Here is a 26,817-nt window from a genome sequence, read left to right as displayed (position 1 = left end):
AAAAAAAAAAGATTGTTACAGTCAGAGCACAACTTTCGTTTTCAGTGAATTTACTTTGAAAGTTATGTTTATTGGAATTTTAAACAAATGTATTTAAATTTTACATAGGTATATGTAAAATTAAAAAAGACATTTTTATGAATTCATTTCTTAAATATGGTGATTAAGTATTCTTATTGAGGCACTTTAAAGATGAAAAAAGTGGCACCGGGAAGAATTTCATTTTTTCTGAACAGTTTGTATCATTATCATTTGAATTTTGGTCCAATTTAGATGCTGAAAGACCTATACCATAAAAGCCACATGAAACAGCCCTCTAACTAGTCTGGTGGTGGAGTCTGAGTTGATCCTGAATCCAACTACTGATGAGTAGATAAGAGAATGACAAAGGGGAAAATCACTAAGGCTTTTGATTTGCCTTAGTGGAGTCAACCATGCTAGTACCTGCCCCAGTCACATCCAAGGGTCTTGGAGGCACGTCCTCCTGTGGCCAGTGAGTGCTGAGAAACACCAGGGTGGGCCCTCCTTCACTCCTTCTCTTCTTTCCCTGAATCTATTTTCTGTTCCAGTTACGTGAGATGCTCTGGATCTTTTTCATTTTGATCCTCTGATCCAGCATCTTGTACTTTGCAGGATGCTCATCAGTTTTCTTTGGGACTGAAGGTGCGTAGGAGCTAGATGCATAAGCAGGACGTTTGAAATGACGCAAAGGAGGCTTGATGACTGGAGGCCATGGAAAGGAAGACAGACAATTATTAGCCTCATAATGTCATGGCACGACCTAAATATTGAGAGCAACTCCTTTTTTTTAGACAGAGTCTCACTCTGGGTAGAGTGCTGTAGATCATTGTAACAACAACTAACAAGAAGCTAACAACAACCTTAAACTCTTGGGTTCAAGCAATTCTCTTGCCTCAGCCTCCTGAATAGCTGGTTCTACAGGTACCCACCATGACAGCCTGCTAGTTTTTCTATTTTTAGTAGAGATGGGGTCTCGCTCTTGCTCAGGCTGGTCTTGAACCCCTGACCTCAAGCAACATTCCTGCCTTGGCCTCTGCAAGTGCTAGGATTATAGGCATGAGCCACAGTGCCCAGAATGTAACTTCCTCTTGACCTGTTTGTTTCCTCCAAAAACCAGAAAACAAACAGGATAGGATTCTCACTGGGAACGTAATGACAGATAGATGAATAAGCATATTATCACCTTGACTTTTCACTCAAATAAAGACACCACCAAACTTGGATTTTTTTGACAATGAACGGATAGACTTAAGAAAGTGAGAGGGAGCAGTGGAGTCAAGTTTGGGAATAGCAAAGGAAACACAGTAAGCAGAGCCACACCATTAATAGTGTTTAGTGTTATATGTAAACTTTTAGTGTTGGAAAGTGATGCTCAGTCCCTAAGTGCTAGAAAAGTACAACAGTGAGAAGATATTTGCAAACACATATAATCTTATATCCAAATATAGAAATAATTCTTAAAACTCAACAAAAGGAAACAAATATTCCAATCTAAAAATGGGCAAAAGATCTTAATAGACTTCTCACCAAAGAACATACAAATGTCAAATGAGCACAGGAAAATATGTTCAATAATTTTTGCCATTAGAAAATTGCAAATTAAGACAACAATGGTAAACTACTATATACCTGTACAATGCTAAACTACAAAAGGGGAAAAATGACATTATGCATTGCTGGGGAGGATGCAGAGAACAGGAACTCTCATTCATATTGGTGGGAATGCAAAATGGTACAGCTGCTTTGGAAGACTTGAGAAGTAAGATTAGATTCTTATGAAGCTACACATAGTCTTACCATACAATGAAAGAATTGTGCTCCTAGATGTTTACCCACTTGATTGAAAACTTAGATACACATAAAAACCTGCACATAAATTTCTGTAGATGCTTTATTCATAAGTGCCACAAAAACAGAGCAACCAAGATGTCTTTCAATGATTGAATGGACCAATTATGGTTTATCTATACAATGGAATATTATTCATTGCAATAAGGAGAAATGAACTTTCAAGGCATGCAAAGACATGGATGAATCTTAAACACATATTGCTAAGTGAAAGAAATCAGTCTGTAAAGCTTGCATCCTGCATGATTTCATTTAACTGACATTCATAAAAGGGCAAAACTATAGAGATTATAAAAAGATCAGCGATTTCTATGGATTGGATGGAGCAGTGAGGGTTAAATAGGTGAAGCACAGAGGATTTCTAGGTAATTAAAACTATTTTATAATAGTTTTAAATAGTGTCATTTATCCACATGACACTAGATACATGACACTAGGCATTTATCAAAACATGGAACTTTATAGCACAGGAAGTGAAACAATGTATGCAAATTAAAAAAAACTATTTAGGAGGTTGGAGGAATCTCTGAATGGAATGCAAACTGTTAACAAGACAATCTATAAATGTATTGCAAATGTAGAAAACAACCTCATTGAAGAGAGTGGAGGACAAAGTGCTCACCTACCTACCTTTGGATATGAGTAGAGTTTATAAGACTAAAGGCCAAAGAACCTGCATACAAGCACTGTATTCAAATTGATACACTTGCCCCCCATGGGGGCACTGGTTAACAATTCTAATACCACTCTACATGTATACTGGAATCAAAAAATTATGTAAATGGAGAGTGGGTGGTAAGAACTATTAGTATGGGAGTTTACATATAAGCAACAACAGAAGGGTAAAACGATCTGTGTGATAATGGATTAAAGTTGGATGTGGCAGGAAGATGAGGCCCAATGGAGAGAAACAACACCCAAACACTGTGTTTAAAAGAGGAAGGGCTTTATTCCAGCTGGCGGAGTGATGGCAGACCCAGAGTCCCACAATGGCCTCAGTCTGCAACTAGCTCAGTCTTCTCCTTTGTATCTGAAGTTAAAAAGTTCCAGCCCACGGGTACCTTGCTCATTGATCAGTTTTAAATCAAGCTGGAGAAGTAGGCTCAGCTTTTACAGAACTGCAGCCTTTTACAGAAGCAGCAGCAAGTGTTAGTTTCCAGGTCCCAGGAAGTTAAGTTTTTATAAATTCCTAAGAGCTGTGTCACCATGGGGAGAACCTTGCAAGTGTATCCTTGAGGTCTCTTTGAGAAGACCTCTGTTCTCTCAGACCTTACTTTTCCCAGGTATCCTCTCTCATGGAGACATTGACATAAACTCATATTTATCTTAATGCAGGTATAGATTAAATTAAAAATATTTATAGATACGTTCATATGCCTGGGTGACCAAATACACATACATTTCCTTGCTCTATCAGCTGGAAGAGTCTAGCAGCAATAAATACATCCATTGCCCAGATCTTAGTTTCTGATAGCATTCTCCAATAAAAACAACCAGGGATCCTTGCAGAAATAACCGCCTTTAGGACTAGGGCACAAAATACACAAAATGTCCCCTGGACATCTTATAGAGTCAGAAAATAAAAAAGTGCTCAAAAACAAATACAATAATAAACAAAGAAGTTCTACCTGATGCAGCTACCAAACAATATGAGCAACAAAATAAAATAAGGACATATCAGATTCTAAACAAAGTATAAAATAAATATCCATTAGTCCATACTGACATAAACAAACAATTGAATAAATAAATCATTGCAGAGAAACGGAAAAATATCATATGCAGAAGAGTTACAAATAATTTATGTAGATATGCCTCCCTCAAGAAGAAGGAGCCCAAGTGTGGGCTGGACAATGACATTCTTTCAAAAAAGTATAGTCTAGAAAGGGGATGAAAGAGTAACTTTACAGTGGAGAAATCTGATAGACATGACCTCATCTAGGAGATCAAGGGCGACATTAATAGCAAAAATATGCTTCCTCTCCAACAGATGAGCTCTGACAATTAAGTTCACAAACTTGCCACTGTGCACTTACATCAGCAGCAATGTACAAACAACTCAGTAAGGTTTCATAACCTGGGTCTATCAGTGTCTCACAGCTGTATTTGTGTGGTTGTGTGGCAGTGTCTTGCTGTGTGGTATCCATTATTGTTGTTGCATGATTTTGTGGGCTGTCATGAGAATGTCAGAATTTGAATTAAAGTAATAAACAAACACAAAATTTCTTGTGAAATTTGACAAGAGTGGAAGTGAAATCAGGGACACGTTAGTCAAAGTTTATGGGGATAATGTCATGAAGAAAGCCATGGGGTAAAAATGTATTAAATGTTTTTCTGAGGGTGGAGAAAGCATCCCTGGTGAAGAGGGGTCAGGGTGGCCAGTAAGAAGTACAACTGATAAAAAACATTGCAAAAATTTGTCAAACTGTGTGTCAAAATGATTAGCTGACTATGAGAACCATAGCAGACCAAGGGAGCATTGATTGAGAAACAGTTGAAAAAGTCTTAACTGAAAATCTTGGCCAACAACTCATGGCTCTTGTATCATGACAACACACCAGATCACATAGTGAGAAAGTTTTTAACCAGTAAACAAATTACTATATTGGAACACCCTCCCTACTCACCTGATCTGATCCCCAAAGGCTTTTTCTTTACTCAAAGATAAAAGAAATATTGAAAGGAAGACATTTTGATGTCTTAAGGGTAATATGATTACAGCTTTGATGGACATTCTAGAAAGAATTCCACAATTGCTTTGAAAGGTGGACAAGGGACTGGTGTTAGTACATAGCTTCCCATGGAGAGTACTTTGAAGGTGACAGCAGTGACATTCAGTAATGAGATATGTAGTATTTTTTCTAGGACAAGTTTGCAAACTTAATAGTTAGACCTCATATATAACCCAATTCTAATAATGAAAAAACACCAGATAAGTCTCAAGTGAGGGATGTTCTACAAAATACCTAACCAGTATTCCTCAAATCTGTCAAGGTCATCAAAACTGAGGGAAGTCTGAAAGACTTTTACAGCCAAGAGGAGCCTAAGGAGCAATGATGACTAAATGCGATGTCCTTGGATAGGAATCCTGGAACAGACAAAAAGACACTGGGTAAAAAACAAGGAAAGCTGAATAAAGTATGGACTTTAGACAATAATTATAATGATGGAGTATATCATCCAATCTGCAAGTCAGTGCACAGAAGGGAAAGTCTTGATTGGTTGATTTTTCCTCCTTCCACTCCACATTACCCCTTCTTGGTTCTGCTGAAAAGTGTTTGGACAGTGAGACAAGGTAAACATGAATAAAGGTGAAAACTTTAATAGTTACATTATGATCCAAAACAGATTAGATATAATAACAAGGTAAAGAGTGGCAGGAGCAGAGCCAGGGCTCACTCACTGTCATGGGAGGCCACTCTACTTTGGGTCAACTGGAAGAACCATGTGGGGAACACCTCTGCCACATCACTGAGGCTCCCCTTGTGAAAAAAACAGCTCAGCAAATCTCTTCCAACAAAAGGAAAACATGTGGTCAAAGATTAAAAACAACTTAAATGGACATTTAGAGAATAGGTTAAATTCTGGTACAGTGTTAAAATATCCTATTGTGATACCATGAAAAGATGATATAGATGGCTAGTAATAAAGCTAGAGACTCTAGTAATACTAAATGAAAAAAGCAAAGCAGTATACATCATCTAATCTCATTACTACAAAAGATGTACATATGTACATAGAACAATCTGAAAAATGTACATTTAAGTCACAGCAGCGGTTATCTCTGAGTACTGTAAGCATGGCTATTTTATCTCTTTTTATTTGCTTTCATTTTCTGATTTTTCTGACCATCAAATTTTAGTGATGCAATTTTTATTTTTTAAAATTTTATTTATTTATTTATTTATTTTTGAGACAGAGTCCCACTCTGTCACCCTCAGTCCCACTCTATGAGCATGGCGTCATAGCTCACAGCAACCTCAAAACTCTTGGGCTCAAGAGAACCTCCCAAGTAGCTGGGAACAGGCACCCACCATGATGCTGGGTTTTATTTCTATTTTCAGTAGAGACGGGGGTCTCACTCTTGCCCAGGCTGCTCTTGAACTCCTGAGCTCAGGCAGTCCACCTGCCTCGGCCTCCCAGAGTGCTAGAATTATAAGTGTGAGCTGCTGCACCTGGCCAGTGATGTAATTTTTAAAAAAGAAACATACTACTAAAAGTTTCTTTTATAGAATCATCTATCGGAGCTATTCTACACAATTACCCCTGATCGAAAGAAAGTCAGTAAAACTAAGTTCACTTGAGCTTTAGTAACTAGGCATCTCAGAGGGCCCATAGCCACATGCTTTTCTCAGCTTACAGATTATGCAATAAAAAAGTGTTGGGGTGTAAGTGACACTGTTACCACAAGCTCTTTGGTACCCATGCCAACTTCGACTTCAGAGTTATCCGAACATAAAGTGAAGATTTTCAGCCAAAGACCCTGCTGTGATATAGTAATATGTATTCTTCTATAATAATATATAAGAACAGAGGTTTTTTGTTTTGTTTTGTTTTTTCCTTAAGATCTTAGAGTGTTTAATTCATTTCTTAGGGTGAATAAGGGATTATGTCACCAAACCCTCCAGGAACAAATATGAAAACAGTATGGTTACCCTGGAGAATGGAGTGAAGATGGGAGAAGGATTCAAATTAAAAGCTGATTGTTGAGAGCTTCTGGGCAGCCGATTCAGTGTTCTTCAAGTCACAGTCCCTCTTCCATATTCATTCTATTTTTTCTGCTCAGCATGAACCCAGCCAAAGTATTATTGAATTTCCCACTTCTCAGCATGAAAAAACGTTTACCGATTGCTCAAATTCTGATTGTCAGAACAAAAACTGTCCTTGACACTGAGTCCTTGCAAATAGAGTTGAGCCCCCTGATAGAGATAGGCTCCCCACTGAGATTGTAGAGATACTTATGCCTGCTGTCACCCTCACTCAAAATGGGGAAAACAGGAAAATGTCATGCGAGGCCATTTGGCATGCATTCATTGTCCTTTCCCTATGTGGTAGAATAGGACTTGAGGACAGGGCAAAACAGTAGAGCCAGGCTTGAAGGCACCATCTTGAATTTAATGTGGACCTTTCTTCTGGGGTGCTGGTGTGGACTCCTGAAGGTGCTTTTATTCGTCCTGTGGCTATTCCTGAGGTATTGGAAGGGGACTGACCCTCCTTCTTTTAATGACTCAGCACTTCCCACAGCTGAATCCAACCAGTAATACAATTCTTCCCCTGGTGGAGAACTACCAGGATCACAGCACCACTCCCACTCCCTAATATATTTGACTGTCCCCTTGGGGACACATTCAGAAAGTCTGCTCTCATTTCTTACAAAAATGAGGTTGGAGAAAAATGACCTAATTAGTTAATGAAGATTTTGACAAAGGCACATATCTCTGCACAAAGCCTGAATTCGAGGACGTCATTATCTATATTACTTTAAAACATGCTTAGGAAAAGAAAAATTCAAGACCAAAATTGACATATTGCCATCCTTTATTTATAATTAAACACAATGTTTGTTTTTCATAAAATCGGTATTATTTTAGGAGTTTTAACTCTTATTTAACTCTCATCTTTTTCATGAATGTCACAAATCCTCCCCAAGGTGTCTACGACTTTCTTCCCTTGCACTCCCACCACCGACCTATCTTCTATTCTCTTTCTCTCTCTCCATTCTCTGTCTCTGTCTCTCAGACAATTTTGCTTTGTGGCTACTTTGTTTTTCTTTTTGTCATGGGAAACAACTATACACAATTATTTTTCTTCAGCAAACCAATTTAGATTTATTCATATATCAAATTAATATAGCTATTAATTGGATTCAGATAATAAAATGTAAATGAGAGTTCTAAAATCTCCTTCTTTTAAGATTTTTATCTTAGTCTACTGTTTCTCAAGGTGTCCAGTATAGTTGTGAATATAGTAAGTGGAGCTGGGGGAAGGAACAGTCGAATCTAACCAAGTCAAAGTTGAACTTGTATCTTCATGCCAGAACTTACCAGTGCCTTAAATAATGGCAAAAAGAATTATGAATCCCTTAGAACAGCCAATAGCATATAGTTTTTCCTCAGTTGTATCTGACTGAGGATCCAGTTTCTATCAGGAACATCTCATAATATTCAGCAGAAAATACTTTCAAAAAGACTAGATTAATTCATGGCCATTATCATACTACACTCATTACTTAGTGTTATAATGCACTAAATAAGAGCAAGCCAGAGAGAATTGTCACTAACCCTCATACACACTTAGGTCTGGCCTAATACTTTTGCATTAAACATGGTCCAGGGCCACTGATCTTTTAATCCATTGTGACTTCAGTGGGGTCTTTTAGGACCATCACACTGCATCACAACCATGACTTCATGAGATTTTCTGAATCTCTGTTACGGAACATCACTTCAAATGGCAACAACTTGGCCTGCTCTTAGCTTCTGATTAATTCTGATATTGGCAGCTTAAAGAAAACGATGCATTAGACACCTGTTTTCTTCTCTTTCAAAGATGTCTTGATAAGACCTTTGGGGAAAGAGATTTCCATCTATAGACATTTTCTGTCCGAATTATATACCCACCCCCAAAAAACACATGTACACTGAACTAATAAGATAAAAATCATTTATTGCCACTTACATGTTTTACACAAAAGAAAAGAAAGCCCTACTTCCATACATTCCATTTCTGCAATCAGTATCCATTTGTGGTGAAAAACCTTCATCAAAATATGCATAAAAATAATCCTAGAGTTTTGAATTGCAAGGCATTGCAATGTTAACATTAGCCCCATCGAGAATGGAACAATATTAGAACAGAGACTGTGTTTTCATTTCAGGAACTAATGTGGTAAAATAATTATAATAGCTGATTTATTGGTATGTCATATTATAATAGCTGACTTATTTATATGTCATATTATAGTAGCCGACAATTGGTGTACTTAACTGTGTACCAGGCGCAATGCTAAGATTTTAACATCAATTTTAGCCTTTAATCTTCACTATAATCCTTCAAGGCAAGCACTATCATCACTCCCTTTTGGAGTGAGGAAACTGAGGCTTAAAGAGCTTAAGTAACTTGCCAAAGGTCACACAGCCAGTATGAGAAAGGAGTCTGCATTCTGCATTCACATCCAAGCACTCTGACTTCAGACCTTCCTCCCATCTTCTCATACTTAAAATAATCTTGCATCAAAATTCAAAGTTTTAATAGCTGCCATAATAAATAAAAAGAGTCAAGTCAAAATTGTACCTCAATGATACTATCAATATATGAGGATATCCTACCTGTGTTGGATACTGGATTCCTGAACCTATAATCATTCTTCCCTTAAAGCAAAAGCAAATCTCACTACCCCTAATATGGTTTGTGCTAATGGCTCAGAAAGTAACTACACAAAGGTCCAGATTACGAGGTTTCTTAAATAATTGCTCTTCTTCTTGATGTCAGGTTGGAGTGTTAACAGTTATTCTGAAATTCTAGGCTGGTGGACATAAGGAAGATGACCTCCAGGACTTTCGGTGAAATGTTTAACAAGGTAGTTCTCAACTCTGGCTGCAGATGAGAACCACAAGAAGAGCTTCTGAAACTCCTGGTGCTCATTTTGTACCCCAGAGCCCTTAAAGCAGACTCTATGAGGATGGAACTTAGACCTCAGGAGTTTTTAAAGCTCTTCAGATAATTCCAATGAGTCAGAATTTGAGAACTACTGTCTTCACCTTTCCAGTCCTCTCCTTCCTGTTCCTCACATCCATTGCCTCATTTGCAGCTCCCCACTATACTTCAAAAGTGGCCAGATTCAGTTCTGGCTCTGTCCCCATGTGACTTAGACACTTGATTTCAGTTTTCCATTGGAAAAAAGAATGATGGACACAATGACACACATTTCAGAGGGCAATGGTGAGGATGGAAAGAAATCCTACAGGTAAAGGCAGCCAGTATAGTGCTGATGCAAAGTAGATGCTCACTCTGTATCAATTTCCGTCTCTTTCCTCAGTCGCCATAGTTTAAGAATTATCTGGAAGATTGGCAATTGCCAGGAAAATTCAGTAGCAGCATCCTTTCCTAACTAGGGGATTCAATTGCCTCCCCAAGACATTGAAGCATGATAATGAGGCCTCGGTGACAGGAGTCCCTTCCTTTCATAAAAATACAATTTCATAACCTTCACCCAACCAAAAAATTACTCTTAAACTATGTGTATTACATGCAGTGTTGTCTACAAGCCAAGAATCTACTCTTAAATTCTGTAAGGTGTATTTTATATTAAAAACTTGAATGATTATGCCCATATCTACATTTTTAAAGACTTTGGTTTTCCTAAGATTTTATATCAAGAAAATGAAAATGTTAAATTATCTATAGCTGCCATTTTCTAGTCTCACCAAGGAAAAAGTGCAGCTATCTAGAAGGAGCTGAGTTGATCCTGACTGAACTAAACTGAGTCTGGTATAAAAGACGGCCTCACCAGCATTTCCAGCCCCTCCAGAGGAAGATGTGTCTACAACGAACAAACCACGAGGTGTAGCTGCCCTTCATCCAACCTGGTGATGTTTTCTTCCACTTGTGGTTCTCAATCCTGGATATATATAATTCCTTGGGGGACTTTGAAAAGTACCGATGCCCATGCCTTACCCCCAAGAATCTGTGAAGTAATTAATTATTTTGGAATGGAGCCTGAGCATCAGTATGTTTGTAAGCCTAGTGATCTTAATGTATAGCCAGGGTTGAGAACCACTGGCATTGGGGCTGAGTAGTCACATGGGTACATTTTTAATGACTTCGGCTTATACTTAGGTTTAGAGGGAAGCGGGAGCAGCTGAGCAGAGTGGTCAGCACACACACAGACCTGCTCCCTGTTCCTGTTGGCTGAGGGTGTCCAACCCTTGGCCATGTGCTAAGATCTGTGACAGGAAAAATTACCTCATGAAAGTCTACTTTGGGGAGTGGTGGGTAGTCTTAGAAGAGAAACATGGGCTTTGGGAACATTAGGAGGCTAAGCTATTACTAGCTGTGAGATCCTAAGGAAATAATTAATCTGTTATGGCACTCAGAACAGATTGTTTTGTTTTCCTTTTTCCTTTTCTAAAATGATAAAAACAGTAACTGCCTTGAATGGTTGTCACAAGGATTTGAAATGGGATACAAATGAGAGAATGGATGCACACTGCCCTGTACAGTGTCCAGTCTGCTGTAGTACTTGCTATGGCTATGACTTTTAGCTATGGCTAAAAATCTGTAGCCATCATTGTCACATGGCTACATTTTTAATGACTTTGGCATCCTTACCAAAGGATGAAGGAAGATGAAAGGTCACACTGGTGCCTTGTGAGGGTGCCCTCCCTATTGGAAAAGTCACATAATTCTCTACACAGCTGGATTTTACTACTTGAAAGACCCCACCGTACAATGAAGAGAGTAAATTAATTTTTTGTGAAAATTTCACAGAGAACACCCTGCTTTGATTCACAAATGGCCAATTATCCAAAATGTGCATTTCTGGAAATATATATATATATATATATATTCCATTCACCTGCCTGAGGGAACCCCTTTGCTGAAAATAAGCACCTTTCTATGCAAAGCAAAAATGTCTAGCCTACGTTCTAAACCACCCGTGCAATGTAAAAACATGGGGCTTCATTCAGTCACTTCCAATAACACTCAACCGCAAGTATAAAGAACAATGGACATCATGATGGCAAGTGTGGCTTAGACAACCAACCAGGATGGGAGGAGTTCCAGTCCCTGAGTTCCCATCTTGATGTCATTAGGAAAATGTCAAGGGCACTTTTAAGTCTTAAGACTCTTGGCATTCATTATGTCGAGCCATAATAATCATCTGAGTCACTTTCTTGAAAGCCATCCCTGAACCGCTGATTCCCTGGACATCTAGGAACCTCTTTGTGCTTCATCGTGATAGATAATTCAATTCCACCTTATATCTTCATGAAACAGGGACAGAGGGTTTGCACCCTTGCATCTCCAGAACTTAATCAGTGCTGATAACAGTTGGTGCTAAGACATAACCAAAGAGCAAATAAGCTACTTCACACTCAGGACCCTTCATAAATCTCCCCAAAATCAGTCACTTGGAATATACACCAGCTGGCAGAGGTGACTGGGCTCTACAGAACTTACTATTTATCCCTCACTGCAGCAGTGTCTTGACACCTACATTTGTTTGCTCATTATTTGCTTAAGAAGAATGTCAGTGAGTTCCTTTCCTTTCCAGTTTCAAGTCTGAGTCCTAAACAACCCTTTGTCTTATACAAATGCTCAAATCTTGGCTCATTTCTACAGGTCTCACACACCATGAAGAGGCATTGAGGCATAGTTTCAAGCCCTCCTTCCTTTCACAAATAGGTGAAAGGGAAGGAATGATTACCTGAGGCTGAAAAATCAGCTCTTTTCTTATTCAAACAATGGCTGCCTATCAAATGCCCTCTGACCTCATGATTTAATGCTGAGGATATAAAAATAGAATAAAAAAGACCTCCCTCAAGGAGATGACCATCTTTAATTGAGTTCTTTGTGTTTGTTTTGTTTGCCCTGGCACGCATAAAGTTCATGATTCATATTATCTCAATTGGAGAAACATATGTTGGAGGTTACACAAACTGAGTCTTTTGCTTGATTTTTCTCATCAATGTGTGCATTTGTCCAGTTGTGTATGTGAAGATTGGAAATGCAAGGCTAAGTCTCTCTATGTTCATGCTAACAGGCACCAATTTCAGAAGCCTGTAAAAATAAATTTCTTCAGAATTATAAAGCTCCGAAGTGCTAAATCGAAGCATAACAACAAGCCTTGATCCAGTCCACAGTGATGACTGGCATCCTTTAAAGGGAATTCGAAGTACAGGGAAGTTGCAAAGACAACACTTGTTCAAGTTTTCACTTAAAAAATAGCGCAGGGTCCCTCCATACCCCAACAATGTGCTGGAAACTGGTATGTGGAGAATTGATCTAATTCTGGCAGAATACATATGTGAAAGAAAAGTTACAGTGTGGACTATTTAGCTTCAGTCTTTATCCCCTGCCAATGAATCTTAGAGAAAAAACGCCACACACTTGCCCCCTGCTAATTTTGGACAATCTATTTATCTGTTGTGCCTCAGTTTCCCAATCTATGAATTGGAGATAATAGTACCTTCCTTAAAGGATTGTTGCGAGGATTCAAAGAGATAACACATTGTCCCTGATATTTGTGCGTGTGCAATGCATATCAAAAATACCTTTTGTTAAAAATCTGTATTAGGGATATCAGAGATCATAATTTTTAAGTTAATTACTTAATGTATAACATGTATAATACTTTGTGTTGGTAAAAGAAACATAACCTTCCTAAAATGTCTTCAGACCTCAGAGCTGGTCAGGTCTCTTCCAAGGAATCTTCTGCATGGACGTTTTATCCGTAGTCCCCTAAAACAGGACACACAACATGTCATTCCAAGTCAGTAGGCATCTAAACACTCAAACTCTACAGCAGGCAGCGGAGTTTAGAAGCAGAGCAGCACCTACTGCCGAGACTACTGTGGAAGCCAGCATCTGCACAGGGAGGGGCTCTCAGCAGTCTGCATCCAAGGTGACTACAATACTGTACCTTTCTGTTTAGGGATCACTCAGGAGAGCGATCTGACCGAGATGCCCTGGGGAATCTGCTCAGAAGTAAGTCATTGATTAGTCACAGCCATTAGCAGTTGTGACTGTTAGTGATGATGAAGCTCTGTGACTGTTAGTGGTGGTGAAACTCTGGGCCATTTCTTCGGTGTGAGCCAATACATCCCCAATTCTCCATCACTGACGGCCCACCTATGGAGCTTGAGTACATTCACAAATCCCATGGAGCAATAGGTAAAGTTGGCTGTAGAATAAAATGGCTGCAGGTGCTATTACTTTACCAGGCAAGAGTCATTTTGCTGTGGATATGCAAAGAATCAAGGTGAAGTTCCTAGAACAATTTTCTGACACTGGAGCTCCAGGGTGTCCCCTTAGATAATTTCAGAAACCACATAAGCAGTTCTTTAATGAAGTGGTTGTTGGTGGTTTCTGGATTGAGACATGTTACTTACAGAACTTTCTAAATACCTAAATTCTCATACCCCCAACATCCATCTCATCTAACAGGTTAGAAAGAAAAAACGTTAAATTTCTTGGAAATATAAGTAAGATCATGCTTACATGAATGAAACCAAATGGAAAGATTTTACAAAACAGCCACAGACTTTTACTAAAAATTCTTAAATGTAAAATAATTTAAGCACACAGGAAAGCAAACCTAGTATATGGCAAAAGTTTTTTTTTTCTTTTTTTTTTTTTAAAGCTGTATATAGCAAAAGCAGAATAGAGCTGGGTTTTGTTTTGTTTATACAATCAGATAATCTCTGTACTTTAAAAGCAAGTTTAAACAATTATTGTTATGACTGATATTGTTGAACTTATTTCTATTTTTAAATTTCATTTCATGTTTATTCTTTATTCTTTGCTTCTTGGTCTTCCTTTCCGCCTTCTATTAAGTTGATGCATTTTATGTATTCTTTTTGTGGCTCATTTATTGATTTAGATGTTTGCCTCAGTCAGCTTAAGCACCTATAAAAAGTGTTATGACTGACTTATAAAAAACTGAACTTTATTTCTTATAGTTCGACAGAATGGAAGTTTAAGACCAAGGAGTTCGCCATGTTGGGTTCTGGTGAGGGCCCTCTTCCTCTGCCAGGTTGGAGACTGTTGACCTCTGATAGCCTCATGTGGTAAAAAGAAAGTGAGCTAACTCTCTGGCATTTCTATGAGGTCACTAACCCCATTCCTGAGGGCTCTACCCTCATAACCTGACTACCTCTCAAAGGTTCTACCTCCAAACACCATCATACTGGAGATTAGATTTTAATATATAAATTGGGGGGGAGACATAAAAATAAAAATTCAGTTCATAACAATGCTATAAGTTATATTTCAATTATTATTATTATTGTTTTTTGAGACAGAGTCTCAAGTTTTCACCCTGGGTAGAGTGCGGTGGCATAACAGCTCACAGCAACCTCCAACTCTTGGGCTTAAGAGGTTCTCTTGCCTCAGCCACCCACGTAGCTGGGACTACAGGCACCCACCACATGCCTGGCTATTTTTTTGTTTGCAGTTGTCATTGTTGCTCAGCAGACCCGGGCCAGGTTTGAACCCTCCACCCTAGATGTATGTGGCCGGCACCCTTGCCAACTGAGCTATGGGTGCCACTCGATATTTCAATAATTTTACTGTTGATACTTTGTGTTAAAAAACTACAAAGTTACTAAGTTCTGCCCAAAGACAAGATAGATCTTAGCACTCCTTAATTCCACATAGAAAAATTCCTCCTTCAATCAATAGCTTCTCTTAACTATTTTAAAGTAAAAATTGGATATTATTTTATGATCAAACAACTGAAACAAACTTACTAACATGTTTTATTTACTTGTGTGCTTACTACTAATTTTTGTGTCTCACAGCTTCCTTTTGTGTTTTTTCTTCTTTTGAAGTATTCACCCTAATAATTCTCTTACTGAGGGTCTGTGAGTGGTAAATTATGTCATTGTATACCTGAAGATGTTTTTACTTTGCCTTCACTCATGATTAATAATTTAGCTATTGTAACTATTACATATTATTTTATTTCCTCTCAGCACATGAAAGATTTATCTTCTTTGTCTTCTGGCATCTACTGTTGCCAGTACAAATCTTGCTGTCAGTAGATTACTTGCCACTTCCCTGAACATACCAGCTGCTCATACCTTTAAGATTTTCTCACCCTATATAATTTTGGGCAACCTCACACAATGTCTTTAGGTATGCATTTGCTTTGGTTTAGTTTGGCAATGAAGATGCTTTTTCCATCTAAGAATTTGAATCTTTCTTTACTTCTGGGAAATTACCATGTATTTGTTGAAATATTGTTTTCTCATTACTCTCTCCATTATCCTACCAGAGCTCCCCAGAGATGTATTTTAGAACCATTTACCTGTTTTCCAAGGTCTTTAATTTTTTTTATTGAGATACAAATCACAAAATTCACCCTTTTGAAGCACACAGTTCAGTGGTTTTTACTATATGTACAGTACTTTACAAGAATCACCACCATTTAATTCCAGAATATTTTCTTCATCCCTAAAAGAAGACTCACACCCCTGAAAAGTCACTCTCCATTCTCCTTTCCCCATCTTCTAACCACCACTAATCTACTTTCTGTCTGTATGTATATTAGCCTATACTGTACATTTTATTTAAGTGCAATAATATGTGGGTCAGTATGAAAGTTTTGAGATACACAAAAATCAAGAAATGTAAAATCTTCACAGACAGAAACAAACAAAGTCATCCCAATAATATCGATAAACTGAGCAAGTTGAAATTTGCACAGGACACCATCGACTATGTTTCTTGGACATGAAATAATGGAACATAACACCGTCTGTCTGAAAACTTTTGTAGTTACCTACTATAACACATGGCTGTTTTGTGTCTGACTTCTTTCATTTAGCAAATGTTTTCAAGGTTCATCCATGGTATAGTATATATCAGTACTTCATTCAAGTCACACTGTGTTTAACATGAGAAACTGCCAAACTGTGTTTCAAAGTGGCTACACCATTCTATATTCCCATAAACAATGCTCTAATTTCATCACCTCTGTGTTATTATCACCAACCCTTGTTATTGTTTGTCTTCCTTTATTCTAGCATCACAGTACCTATGAAGTGGTGTATCATTGTGGGTTTGATTTGCATTTCCCTAATGAATGATCTTGAGTATCTTTTCATGTGCTATGTGCCACCTGTATATTTTCTCTAACGAAATGTTTTCAAATCCTTTGCCATTTTTTTAAAATTGGGTTATTTGTCTTTTTATTGTTGAATTATAAGAATTCTTTACATATTTTGGATATTAAACCCTCATCAGATACATAATTTACAAATATTTTCTCCCATTCTGTGGATTATTTTTTCACTTTCCTCATAATGTCTTTGAAGCACAAACAAAAATTTTAATTTTAATGAAGTCCAGCCTGCAGTGTAGGCTCACACCAATAATCCCAGCACAGTGAGACCAAGGCAAGTGGATTGCCAGAGCTTAGGAGTTTGAGACCAGCCTGAGCAAGAGCGAGACCTCATCTCTACTAAAAATAGAAAAACCAGCTGGGCGTTGTGGGAGATACCTGTAGTCCCAGTTATGTGGGAGGCTAAGATAATAGGATTGCTTGTGCCTAAGACTTTGAGGTTGCTGGGAGTTATAATGCCACGGCGCTCTACCCAGGGTGATAGAGTGAAACTCTGTCTCAAAAATTAAAAAAAAAAAGAAAAAGAAGTCCAATTATCTATATTTTCTTTGGCTGCTTGTACATTAAGTACAACCCCTGCCAAATCCAAGGTCATGAAGGTATACCCCTATGTTTTCTTCTAGGAGTTTTATGGTTCATGATTTTTCATTTTTGATACAGTTCCCTCTCTCTCTGCTGTATTTGGTGTTAAGTCCTCAGGACTGTCTTTGACCATTAATTCTCTTCTCCACTGTGTTCCACCTTGAATTATCCCATCAACTGAGTATTTTTTTCTTTTTTAAAATTTCAATGACTATGTGCTTTTTTTTAAATTTCATATTGCAGATTCTTCTTTTGTATATCTCTGTTCTTGTTTCTGTACAATTTTGTGTTATTATTTTTTAATGATTATTCCTTCATTTGGCTCCACAAGTATACTAATGATATTTCAAAGTGTTTGAAAGCCTGCACCAAAAATTAACTCCATCCAGAAGAAATTTGTATTCCATTTGCTGATGTGCTACTGGCACTAACTGTTCTCCCACCCTGTACCTCTGCCCCTTGCATTGTAACCTGCAGTGCTCCTTCCTAAGGCAAGCCACCCTTCCTTGCTTTTTGACTTTGTCTTTGGCTAAACCAGTTTTTACAGCAACTGTGCCATTTTACATCCATGCTATAAATAATCCAGGATTCCAATTTTTCCACATCCTCACCAACGCTTGTTATGTTCTGGGCTTTTTGTTTGTTTATTTGTTTTAGAGTAGCCATCCTAATAGGTGTTAAGTGGTGTCTCCTTGTGGTTTTGATGTACATTCCCTAATGGTTGTGATGCTGGTGTGCTTATTGGCCATTTGGAAATATTCTCTGAAGTAATGTCTACTACAGTCCTTTGGCCATTTTTGAATTGTTTTTGTTGTTGTTGTTGTTGCTATTGAGTTGCCAGAGTTCTTTATGTCTTTATATATTCTCGACATTAACCTATCATCAGATACATAATTTTGCAAATACAGGTATTTTCTAATATTCTGTGATTTGGCTTTTCACTCTGTTAAGAGTCTTTGATGTACGAATATTATTCATTTCAAGGAAGTCCAAATTAAACACTGCTTTTCTTGTTGCCTGTGGAATTTTGGCTAATTTTAAATAGAAGATACATTAGGAACCTCCACAGTTGACCACCTCCCTTCATTGACCACTTTCTTAAGTTGATCTAATATTCATAGACCAGACATGCACCATAGCACCCTATGTACTCAATGGAAGTTCCTTGTGTTGATCACCTTCATAGTAGACCAGTTTGTTACAGTCCCTTGGACAGTCAACTTACAGAGGTTCTACTATACTTTATCTATCCTCACGTGTATTTAGAGCAAAGGAGTGTGTGCCAAAATAATGAACTTACTTGGCCAGCTTGACTAATTCACAACTATTGTTTTCATCTCATAATGACTGAATTGGATTCATTATAGCTGATTGATTTGATTAAACTGGATCTAGCCATGTAGATGGTGTTGAAGAAAATAACATATAAACCTTAAATTCCTAACTATATTCATTCACTGGCTATAGAATCAAAGGATTTTAAAAGCTGCTATTTATTGGTGGTAATTTAGAAGAATTGTTTCCTCTATAGTTGTGATGTCCTTGGGTGGAACTGTGAGCAGGAGCTAACCAGGTTTGAAGAGGGGGCCCTCAAGGCATTTGAATCAGAGGAAGACACTCTGAGATGTTCCTGAGGTTGGAAAGGAAAGTAGAGGACCGAACATTGCTGTGAGTGAGGGGAGTGCATCTGCTAGTCAAAACAAGGCTAATTATATCTGGCATTTTGAGAACTACCCACTCCTCCCTATAGGCTTTAGAGAAGGTCAGAATTCAAAACCTAAGACACTACTTTGGGATCAATGTAGACTGCCCATAGAAAACCAAAGACAAGGTGGCTGTGATGCTGAGTCAGAGGCCTTGAGACCCAGCAGAGCAAGTGGGACCCAGGACCACTCTGATCATTTTTTTTTTTTTTTTTTAGAGACAGAGTTTCACTCTGTCACCCTTGGTAGAGTGCTTTGATGTCACAGCTCACAGCAACCTCCAGCTCTTGGACTTAGGCGATTCTCTTGCCTCACTCTCCTGAGTAGCTGGGACTACAGGTGCCAGCCACAATGCCCAGCTATTTTTGGTTGCAATTTGGCCATGGCCAGGTTTGAACCTGCCACCCTCGGTATATGGGGCTACTCACTGAGCCACAGGCACTGCCTCAATCTGCACATTCTTGTAGATGATGAACAGACAACCTCAGAGTTGCACCTGACCCAGAAATGTCATGGCCTTGCAAGGAACACACACACACAGCCACTTCACAACTAAATGTGCACATGTTCTTTGAGCCAGTAATCCCACCTACAGGAATCTATCCTGAATCCATACTTATAAACTCAGAAGATTTATGTACAGGCCTGTAAGTTTACTTATCAGAATAAAAGTTAATAAATGCCAATTTATTGATAAATATATAAATAAATTGTGGCACAATCATAGAAATGTTAGTCAATCACTGAATCTTGGTTTAAAGCTGTTTTCCTCCTAATGGTTGGTAGTCCTAAGAGCACAATAACCAACCAGCAAAGATAAGGTGCAAGAGGCTTCCAGAGAGTACACAGCCAGGTCTACTTAATACTAAAAAGTAAGCTAGTATAGCTGAAGCAAATCTAAACTTTAAAATGAGCCTTTTTTCGGTGGATGGTTCCTGTCTACCTAGTCATAATTTCAATGGGAGAGTGCTCAGACACACCCATGTACCCAGCTAAAAAACATCCTTGAGTACCCCATATGGCCTGTCACCTCAGCAGTACTGGAATATGATAGTCCCCTTCGTGGACCTGTCAATAGGTAAGGGGACTTATAAACAAATCATTGTAGTGTAATATTAATTCCATATAGATTATTTGGAGAAAATTGCATAAAGTGATGAGTCGAGAAAAGAAAAGGGTAAGGAGGGTCCCAGATAGTCACAGAAGCAAGAAAAGTTCAAGGGCACTCAGGGGACCCTCAGTCTAGTGGGCGGACTAGAATAGGGGAGATGTAGAAATCAAAGTTGAAAAAGCAAGTAGTCAAGAGATTATATTTTATGTAATCTAAGATGCCACTAATACTGAACTATTATATCATGTCCTACAAAGAAAAAAATGTTGCTAATTAAATTATCACACACCATTGATTGCAAAACATCTCATTTTCAAAGAAGTTAAAATGTAAGGCAATGTGCTTCTTAGAATGGATGAAATAAGATAATTTCAAAAAGAAGAAATGTAAATTATGAATTAACATTGGAAAACAGGTTTTTTAAAAGATAAATTCAAAACCAAATATGGATATCATTTTTAACTGTATAAAATAATAAATGTTGTTGTTCTTTTAGGCTAGCGGTTCTCAACCTATGTGTGGTGACCCACAGTTACTGTATTAAGGGGTTGCGGCATTAGGAAGGTTGAGAACCACTGTTTTAGGCTATGATTGGATATACAGCAAGCGATAGCTAATATAGTGGTATGCATTACTTCCACTCACCTTCCATGGGTAAGAATTTACTTTGACCATATATGACCAAGAGAGTATAAGAAATGTAGTCTAGCCATATACCCAGTGAGAAAGGGAGAACAGCTGTTGGTGGATAGCTGGTATTATCTGCAAAACACATTCTAATATCTGGATATTGTCTGACTTGTGCCTGATTTCCTCCAAATAATACAGAGAAGGAAGCCCAAATTCTAGTGACAACTAGCCCTTTCTGCCACAGCTCACTTGTGTCTAATGCCCACACTGGAACCAAAGAATAGAGGTTAGGAAGGAAGATAAAGTTCTACCAGTATGATGGCCATTATGGTACACAACTAAATAGAGAAAGCAGTTCTCAGAAGATATGTGTAGAGGGGTACTAAGTGGACAAGTCCATGGATGTGTAAGTCATTGTTCAATAATACCTGTAGAATGAATGAATAAGTAAATTGTTTTTCCCTACAAAGGAAGGTCTGTAGCATAAAATCATTAATGGACATGAGATAGATCTGCATGTCTTGACATAAAAAGAAGTTTGTGCTACACTGTTAAGTGATAAACACAGATTATAGAATAGTCTGTATAAAATGCCTCTATTTACAAACCCAAACAAATGAATATTAATTAACATATTTTCATGAGAATGTCTTAAAAATTGCACTTCAAACCATTAACAGTGGTTGTTTCTGAGGACATTCGTTTTCTCTTTATACATTTTTTTGTCATTGTTTGAATTTTTACTGTCTATTATACATTGTGTTATACATTACATTAAAAATGTAAGCTACAAATTTAAATTGTTTATAATAAATAACCATTTCTTTTATAGGGCTATGCAGTAACAAAAGGCCAAAAAGCAATAAATAAATACTTTGGGAAAAAAACTTTCTCTCTAAAATGTACTTTTTCTTATTAAATGAGTAAAGTATTAAAAATAATGCTCAGCATTAGCAAGGGATAGTGAAATGGGCAACTCCTTGCCAAAAGCATCAATTCTTACTGCCTTTCTGGAAATCACTTTGACAATACTGCATCAAGAACTTAAATATGTTTGTATTCTTTGAGCCAGTAATCCCACCTGCGGAATCTATGCTGAATCCATACTTACAACCTCAGAATAAGATTTATGTACAGGCCTGGAAGGTTACTTATCAGAATAAAAATGTAAGCTACAAAAATTCCAAACTATCAATAAATATACAAATATATTATGGCAAAGTCATAGAAATGTTAATCAATCACTGAAATAGTTGATAAATTATTTAATTACATACAGACAATCTCATAATATCATGGCAAAATTTTAAAGGGAGGAAACAAAACTTCACATAAAGTATAATTCAAATCTAGGGTAAAAGTGTTTAATAAACACTGGAAGGAGAGGTAACCTTGACTAACTCTGGGTGGTAGCCCTATTGGCAACATTTTTTCTTCTTTTAATTTTTATTATTTTTTCAATTTCTTTGCAATGACTATATTTACCTTTTATAACCTTTCTTTCTCCCAAAACAGATGTGTTTTTTCAAGTCCTACTTATGTAAATTAAACTGTAGGAGGCAATGCAAGCCTATGCATGAAGACAGAATGCCCAGTAGCTTCCCTTTATATTAAATAGTAATTCCACATGATCATCACTAATAGTGAACATTTTCTAGTACCTATTAGATGGGCTCCAATTAAGGTGAAACAGGACTTCTGTATTTCTCAATACAGATTACTGTGAACACCCAGTATGTATCCATACTGTGCTAGATTTACAATCATTATTTCTAATACTTATCACCCAGACAGATAAGAAAACAGAAGTTCCAAGTGGCTGAAATACTATATGTGAAGTCACACACTTTGAACATGGCAAAGCTGGGATTTGACCAGGTCTCTCTCTCACCAAGGACTCATACTCCATCCTTGCACCATCTGCCTCTGAAAGGCAAATACTGCCATAGTCTGTCCAGATGAACTTCAAGGATGAGCTAGATTTTACTATTTCCATCGGTGAGTGGGAGAGATTGTGAAACAATTGTGAAAATATTATGTCTGTTCCTGGAGGAACCTCACAAACGTGGGTGACAGAGACAACGCTCTCTGACAATGTGGAGTAGAGTGGCCACACACAGAGTCAGGTTCTCAGTTTATCAACTGCTAAACTCAGCTCCTAGGAGACCAGTCCTTTCCATTGCCACTGGTCACTAGCGGCTCAATGCTGTTTACCCACCTGGTAAGGTCAGACGACTTGTGGAGCTAGTGCTTGGGGCCGGTGAGCCATGAGAACGTCGCTTGGTGCCTGTAAAGAAGGAAAAGAGGATAAGGACATATAGGATGTGGACAGCCCTGTTGGACAGGTAAATGTTCATCTGGAATGCTATCAAATGTTGGTCTGAAAACAACATAGAGAAGAAGGTTGAGTGAGATTGTGGGGCAGCACATACTCTGTGGTCCAGAAAAGCCAGGGGTGAGCACAGCCTTTACTTTTGTGGGAGAAACTGTGCCCATTTCCTCTGGTTGGCAGGTTGATACGTTGGGGACCAATGCACCACTGAGCAGGCTGCCCTCTGGATCACCAGGGAAGGTTTTTTTTTTTTTTTTTTTTTTTTTGTAGAGACAGAGTCTCACTGTACCGCCCTCGGGTAGAGTGCCGTGGCGTCACACGGCTCACAGCAACCTCTAACTCTTGGGCTTACGCGATTCTCTTGCCTCAGCCTCCCGAGTAGCTGGGACTACAGGCGCCCGCCACAACGCCCGGCTATTTTTTGGTTGCAGTTTGGCCGGGGCTGGGCTTGAACCCGCCACCCTCGGCATATGGGGCCGGCGCCCTACTCACTGATCAGGGAAGGTTTTTAAACATGTAGTTGTTTGGGCGCCACTCCCACAGTACAAAGGTGTACATCCACCACCTTATTTTTCAAGACCCCCAGATGATTCTAATGTATATCCAGGGCAGAGAACTACCAGCTGAGGAAAGGAAAGTTCTAGATTTAAGACTTGGGGAATTAGGGATTTTGTCCCTACAGCCTCTACTCTACTTGTGCTCAAGCAATTAACTGGATCTCTGAAGGTCAGGTCTTCACCAGAAAGATAAGGAGAATAATGATCAATGTTGTGTTCTGGTGACGATTAAAGGAACCAAAGAACAGTGGGTGAGACTGCACAAATGGTAGGTTAGCGGGATCTCTGAGTGTCCCAGCTGCTGGCAACAGGATTCTTGGCTTTTTCATGTAAACAGTTTATTGGGTCATCACGAGGAAATGAAAAGTCAAACCCCAGGGTGGGATAAGTAAGAAGAGAGGAGAACAAAGAAACAAAAGAAGGGCTGAGTTGTTCTGCAAAGGAAACTTTACATTATATGTGTATACATATGTGTGTATATATATGTGTGTGTATGCAAACATACGTACATTTACACATAAATATATAGAGACACATAGACATACATGCACACATATTTTACATGTAAACATAAATATTTATTCATTCATTTATTTTGCCACCTACATTGGGAAGAAAGAGGCCTAGAAGCCAGATCTCAGCAGCAAGGGATCTGCCAATCTGAGTCGGCAGAAATGCAGAGTTCTCAAGCAGATGTACATGCGCCAATGTCAAGTTCTTCTGTTAGGAGTCCCCACAGCCTCCTGCACTTTCAGTAGAAATATGCTATATGCAAAGGCCTGATGTGAGTGGACTTTGTGTTAATTGAGAAAATGTTCTCTATCATCATGGCGTGGGTAAAAATAATGAGGTGAACTACAGACTGGTCAGCATTGAGGAAGCAGAAACCCGGGGCTGGAGAGTGAGGAACAGCAAGCTTCCCTAGCCCAGAAGACCTGGTGAGAAATGGAGAAATACATTTTGGATGATGTGTGAGGTCCTTTCATTTCATTTATTTATTTATTTATTTTAGAGACAAAGTTTCACTCTGCCATGGTATCATCATAGCTCACAGCAACCTCAAACTCTTGGGCTTGAGGAATCCTTTTGCCTCAGCCTACCAAGTAGCTGAAGCTACAGGCATCTGTCATGGGCCTGGCTAGTTTTCCTATTTTTAATAGAGAAGAGGGTCTTGCTCTTTCTCAGGCTGGTCTCGAACTCCTGAACTCAAGCAAGCCTCTCCCTATTAGCCATCGGTAACACCTCTCAGCTGTAAAGATAAAAAATGTCCTCCAGGCAGTGACATATGTCCTTTGGGGGCAAAAGTGCCTTCGGCTGAGAACAACTATTTTAGTATAGAGACAGAATTTTAGGTTTTTTCTTTTTTTTTTTTTTTGACTCAGTCTGACTATGTCGCCCTTGGTAAAGTGCCATGGCGTTACAGCTCACAGCAACCTCAAACTTGGGCTTAAGTGATTCTCTTGCCTCAGCCTCCCAAGTAGGTGGGAGCACAGGTACCTGCCACAATGCCTGGCTATTTTTTGTATTGTAGTTGTCATTGTTGCTTAGCAGGCCGGGGCTGGGGTTGAACCTGCCAGCTCCTGTATATATGGCTGGCACCCTAACCACTGAGCTACAGGTGCTGAGCCAGGACTTAGATTTTTAATTCACAGCTGTGACTGACAATATGGCTGCTTGGTTTTAGTTACAGTCACCTCCATGTGTCAAGCAGTTACTAGGCCCTGGCACCATATTAGCTAGGAAGGATGAAATGTGGACTTGTTGTCTCTTCTGATCTTAACATTCTGACAATAAAATTATTCCCATTTTACAGGATTTAGAGACAAAGGAAGTTTAAGTAATTTGTGGAAAGTTACTGAGTGCATGTCAGGGGACAAAATTTAAGCCAAGATCCTTCAAAGTTCAAACCTAGAGAAACTTTCCCCCATAATTTTTCCTGCTTCTTGGTCAACCCTATTTAGGTTTTCTTCTAGTATAGACTTCCTTTATTCACCTATGGGTAAAAAAAACATGAGACAATTATCTTTACAAAAGGAAAATCAAAACCAGATTCACAGGCCTGACCAAGCCCTAAGAGCCAGCACTTCCAGAGGGGACACCTGGGGACTTTATTTCACAAACTGCCCCGGGTGATTCCTATCCTCAGGCAAGTTTGGAAAACCTTGTGGGATAGAAATTTCCTTCTTGTCTAACTAGTGGAAAATACTATGGCACTTTGCTTCTGATGTATACTCACATGAAATTGAAAGACCAAATTTAATGTTGCCTACACAAAAAATTGAAAGACTGCACAAAGCACTCAACAACTACAAGCTTTCAAGCTCATTACCTGTAGAAACATTCACTATTGCCAAGTTATTCCATGGAAATGTTTAGTGAAAATTATTTTTTGTTATTGTTTTTGTTTTAATAATCAACTATCATTTTTCAAGAACCTGAAAGCTTGATGGCTTTTCCTAGAGGCAGCTTTTCATCCCCTTGGTATCTTCTTTGCAGACACTGAGTAAGATAGGGACCTGGGGGGTTGGGCAGTGAAGAAGCAGAACCGTAGGCTTGGCACCCATAGCACAGTGGTTACGGTGCCAGCCACATACACTCAGGCTGGCGGGTTCAAACCCAGCCTGGGCCAGCTAAAAAAACAATGACAAGTGCAACCAAAAAAAAAAAAAATAGCTGGGCATTGTGGCAGGCACCAGTAGGCCCAGCTACTCGGAAGGGTGAGGCAATAGAATCACAAGCCCAAGAGTTTGTGCTTGCTGTGAGCTGTAACGCCATGGCACACTACCCAGGGCAATATAGTGAGACTGTCTCAAAAAAAAAAAAAAAAAGAAGAAGAAGAAGAAGCAGAACTGTAAGCCCTTCCAGAATTGCTATTTTGTCTGCATGCTTGAGAGGTCTTCACCTCTCATAATCATGAATCATAAACAGGTAGCTGTCAGGGACTTGTAAAATAAGTCTGTTTGTGATTTCTCCAGACCTCTGGGCAGTACCTCAGACCACTGGGGGTGGTGAGGTTCTGAGTCGGCCTTCCACTGGCTCCCTCCTGGTTCATTGAAATCATTTTCTCCTCTGAAGCTACCAAATTACCTGTCACATTACTGAAAGTTCCACTCATGGGAAAATATCCAGCTCATCCAAGTTTCATTTTCTAAAACATTTTACCCTCCTCTGCTCCCTCCCATTTC

At 38.7% G+C, this 26,817-nt stretch overlaps 1 protein-coding gene across 2 annotated transcripts in view; it reads right to left on the bottom strand.

Annotated features, from left to right (window-relative positions):
• Nucleotides 1-59: 59 nt before the first annotated feature.
• Nucleotides 60-26,817, bottom strand: part of PDE1C (phosphodiesterase 1C) — a 374,041-nt gene continuing 347,283 nt past the window's right edge. Inside the window, exons 18-19 of one of the 2 annotated variants that reach the window (XM_053609332.1) lie at nt 22,962-23,030; nt 60-723 (exon numbers count right to left, since the gene is read on the bottom strand). In XM_053609332.1, the coding sequence (XP_053465307.1) occupies nt 554-723; nt 22,962-23,030 (239 nt within the window). In that variant the 3' untranslated portion in view covers nt 60-553. Of the gene's footprint in view, nt 724-8,546; nt 13,333-22,961; nt 23,031-26,817 lie in introns of those variants that run through there. The other variant, XM_053609330.1, reaches the window with a different exon arrangement.

The sequence above is a fragment of the Nycticebus coucang genome, chromosome 11, assembly GCF_027406575.1.
Source record: "Nycticebus coucang isolate mNycCou1 chromosome 11, mNycCou1.pri, whole genome shotgun sequence".
NCBI lineage: Eukaryota > Metazoa > Chordata > Mammalia > Primates > Lorisidae > Nycticebus > Nycticebus coucang.
The sequence above is the reverse complement of the archived record's forward strand: the minus strand, read 5'-3'. Positions and strand labels throughout refer to the sequence as shown.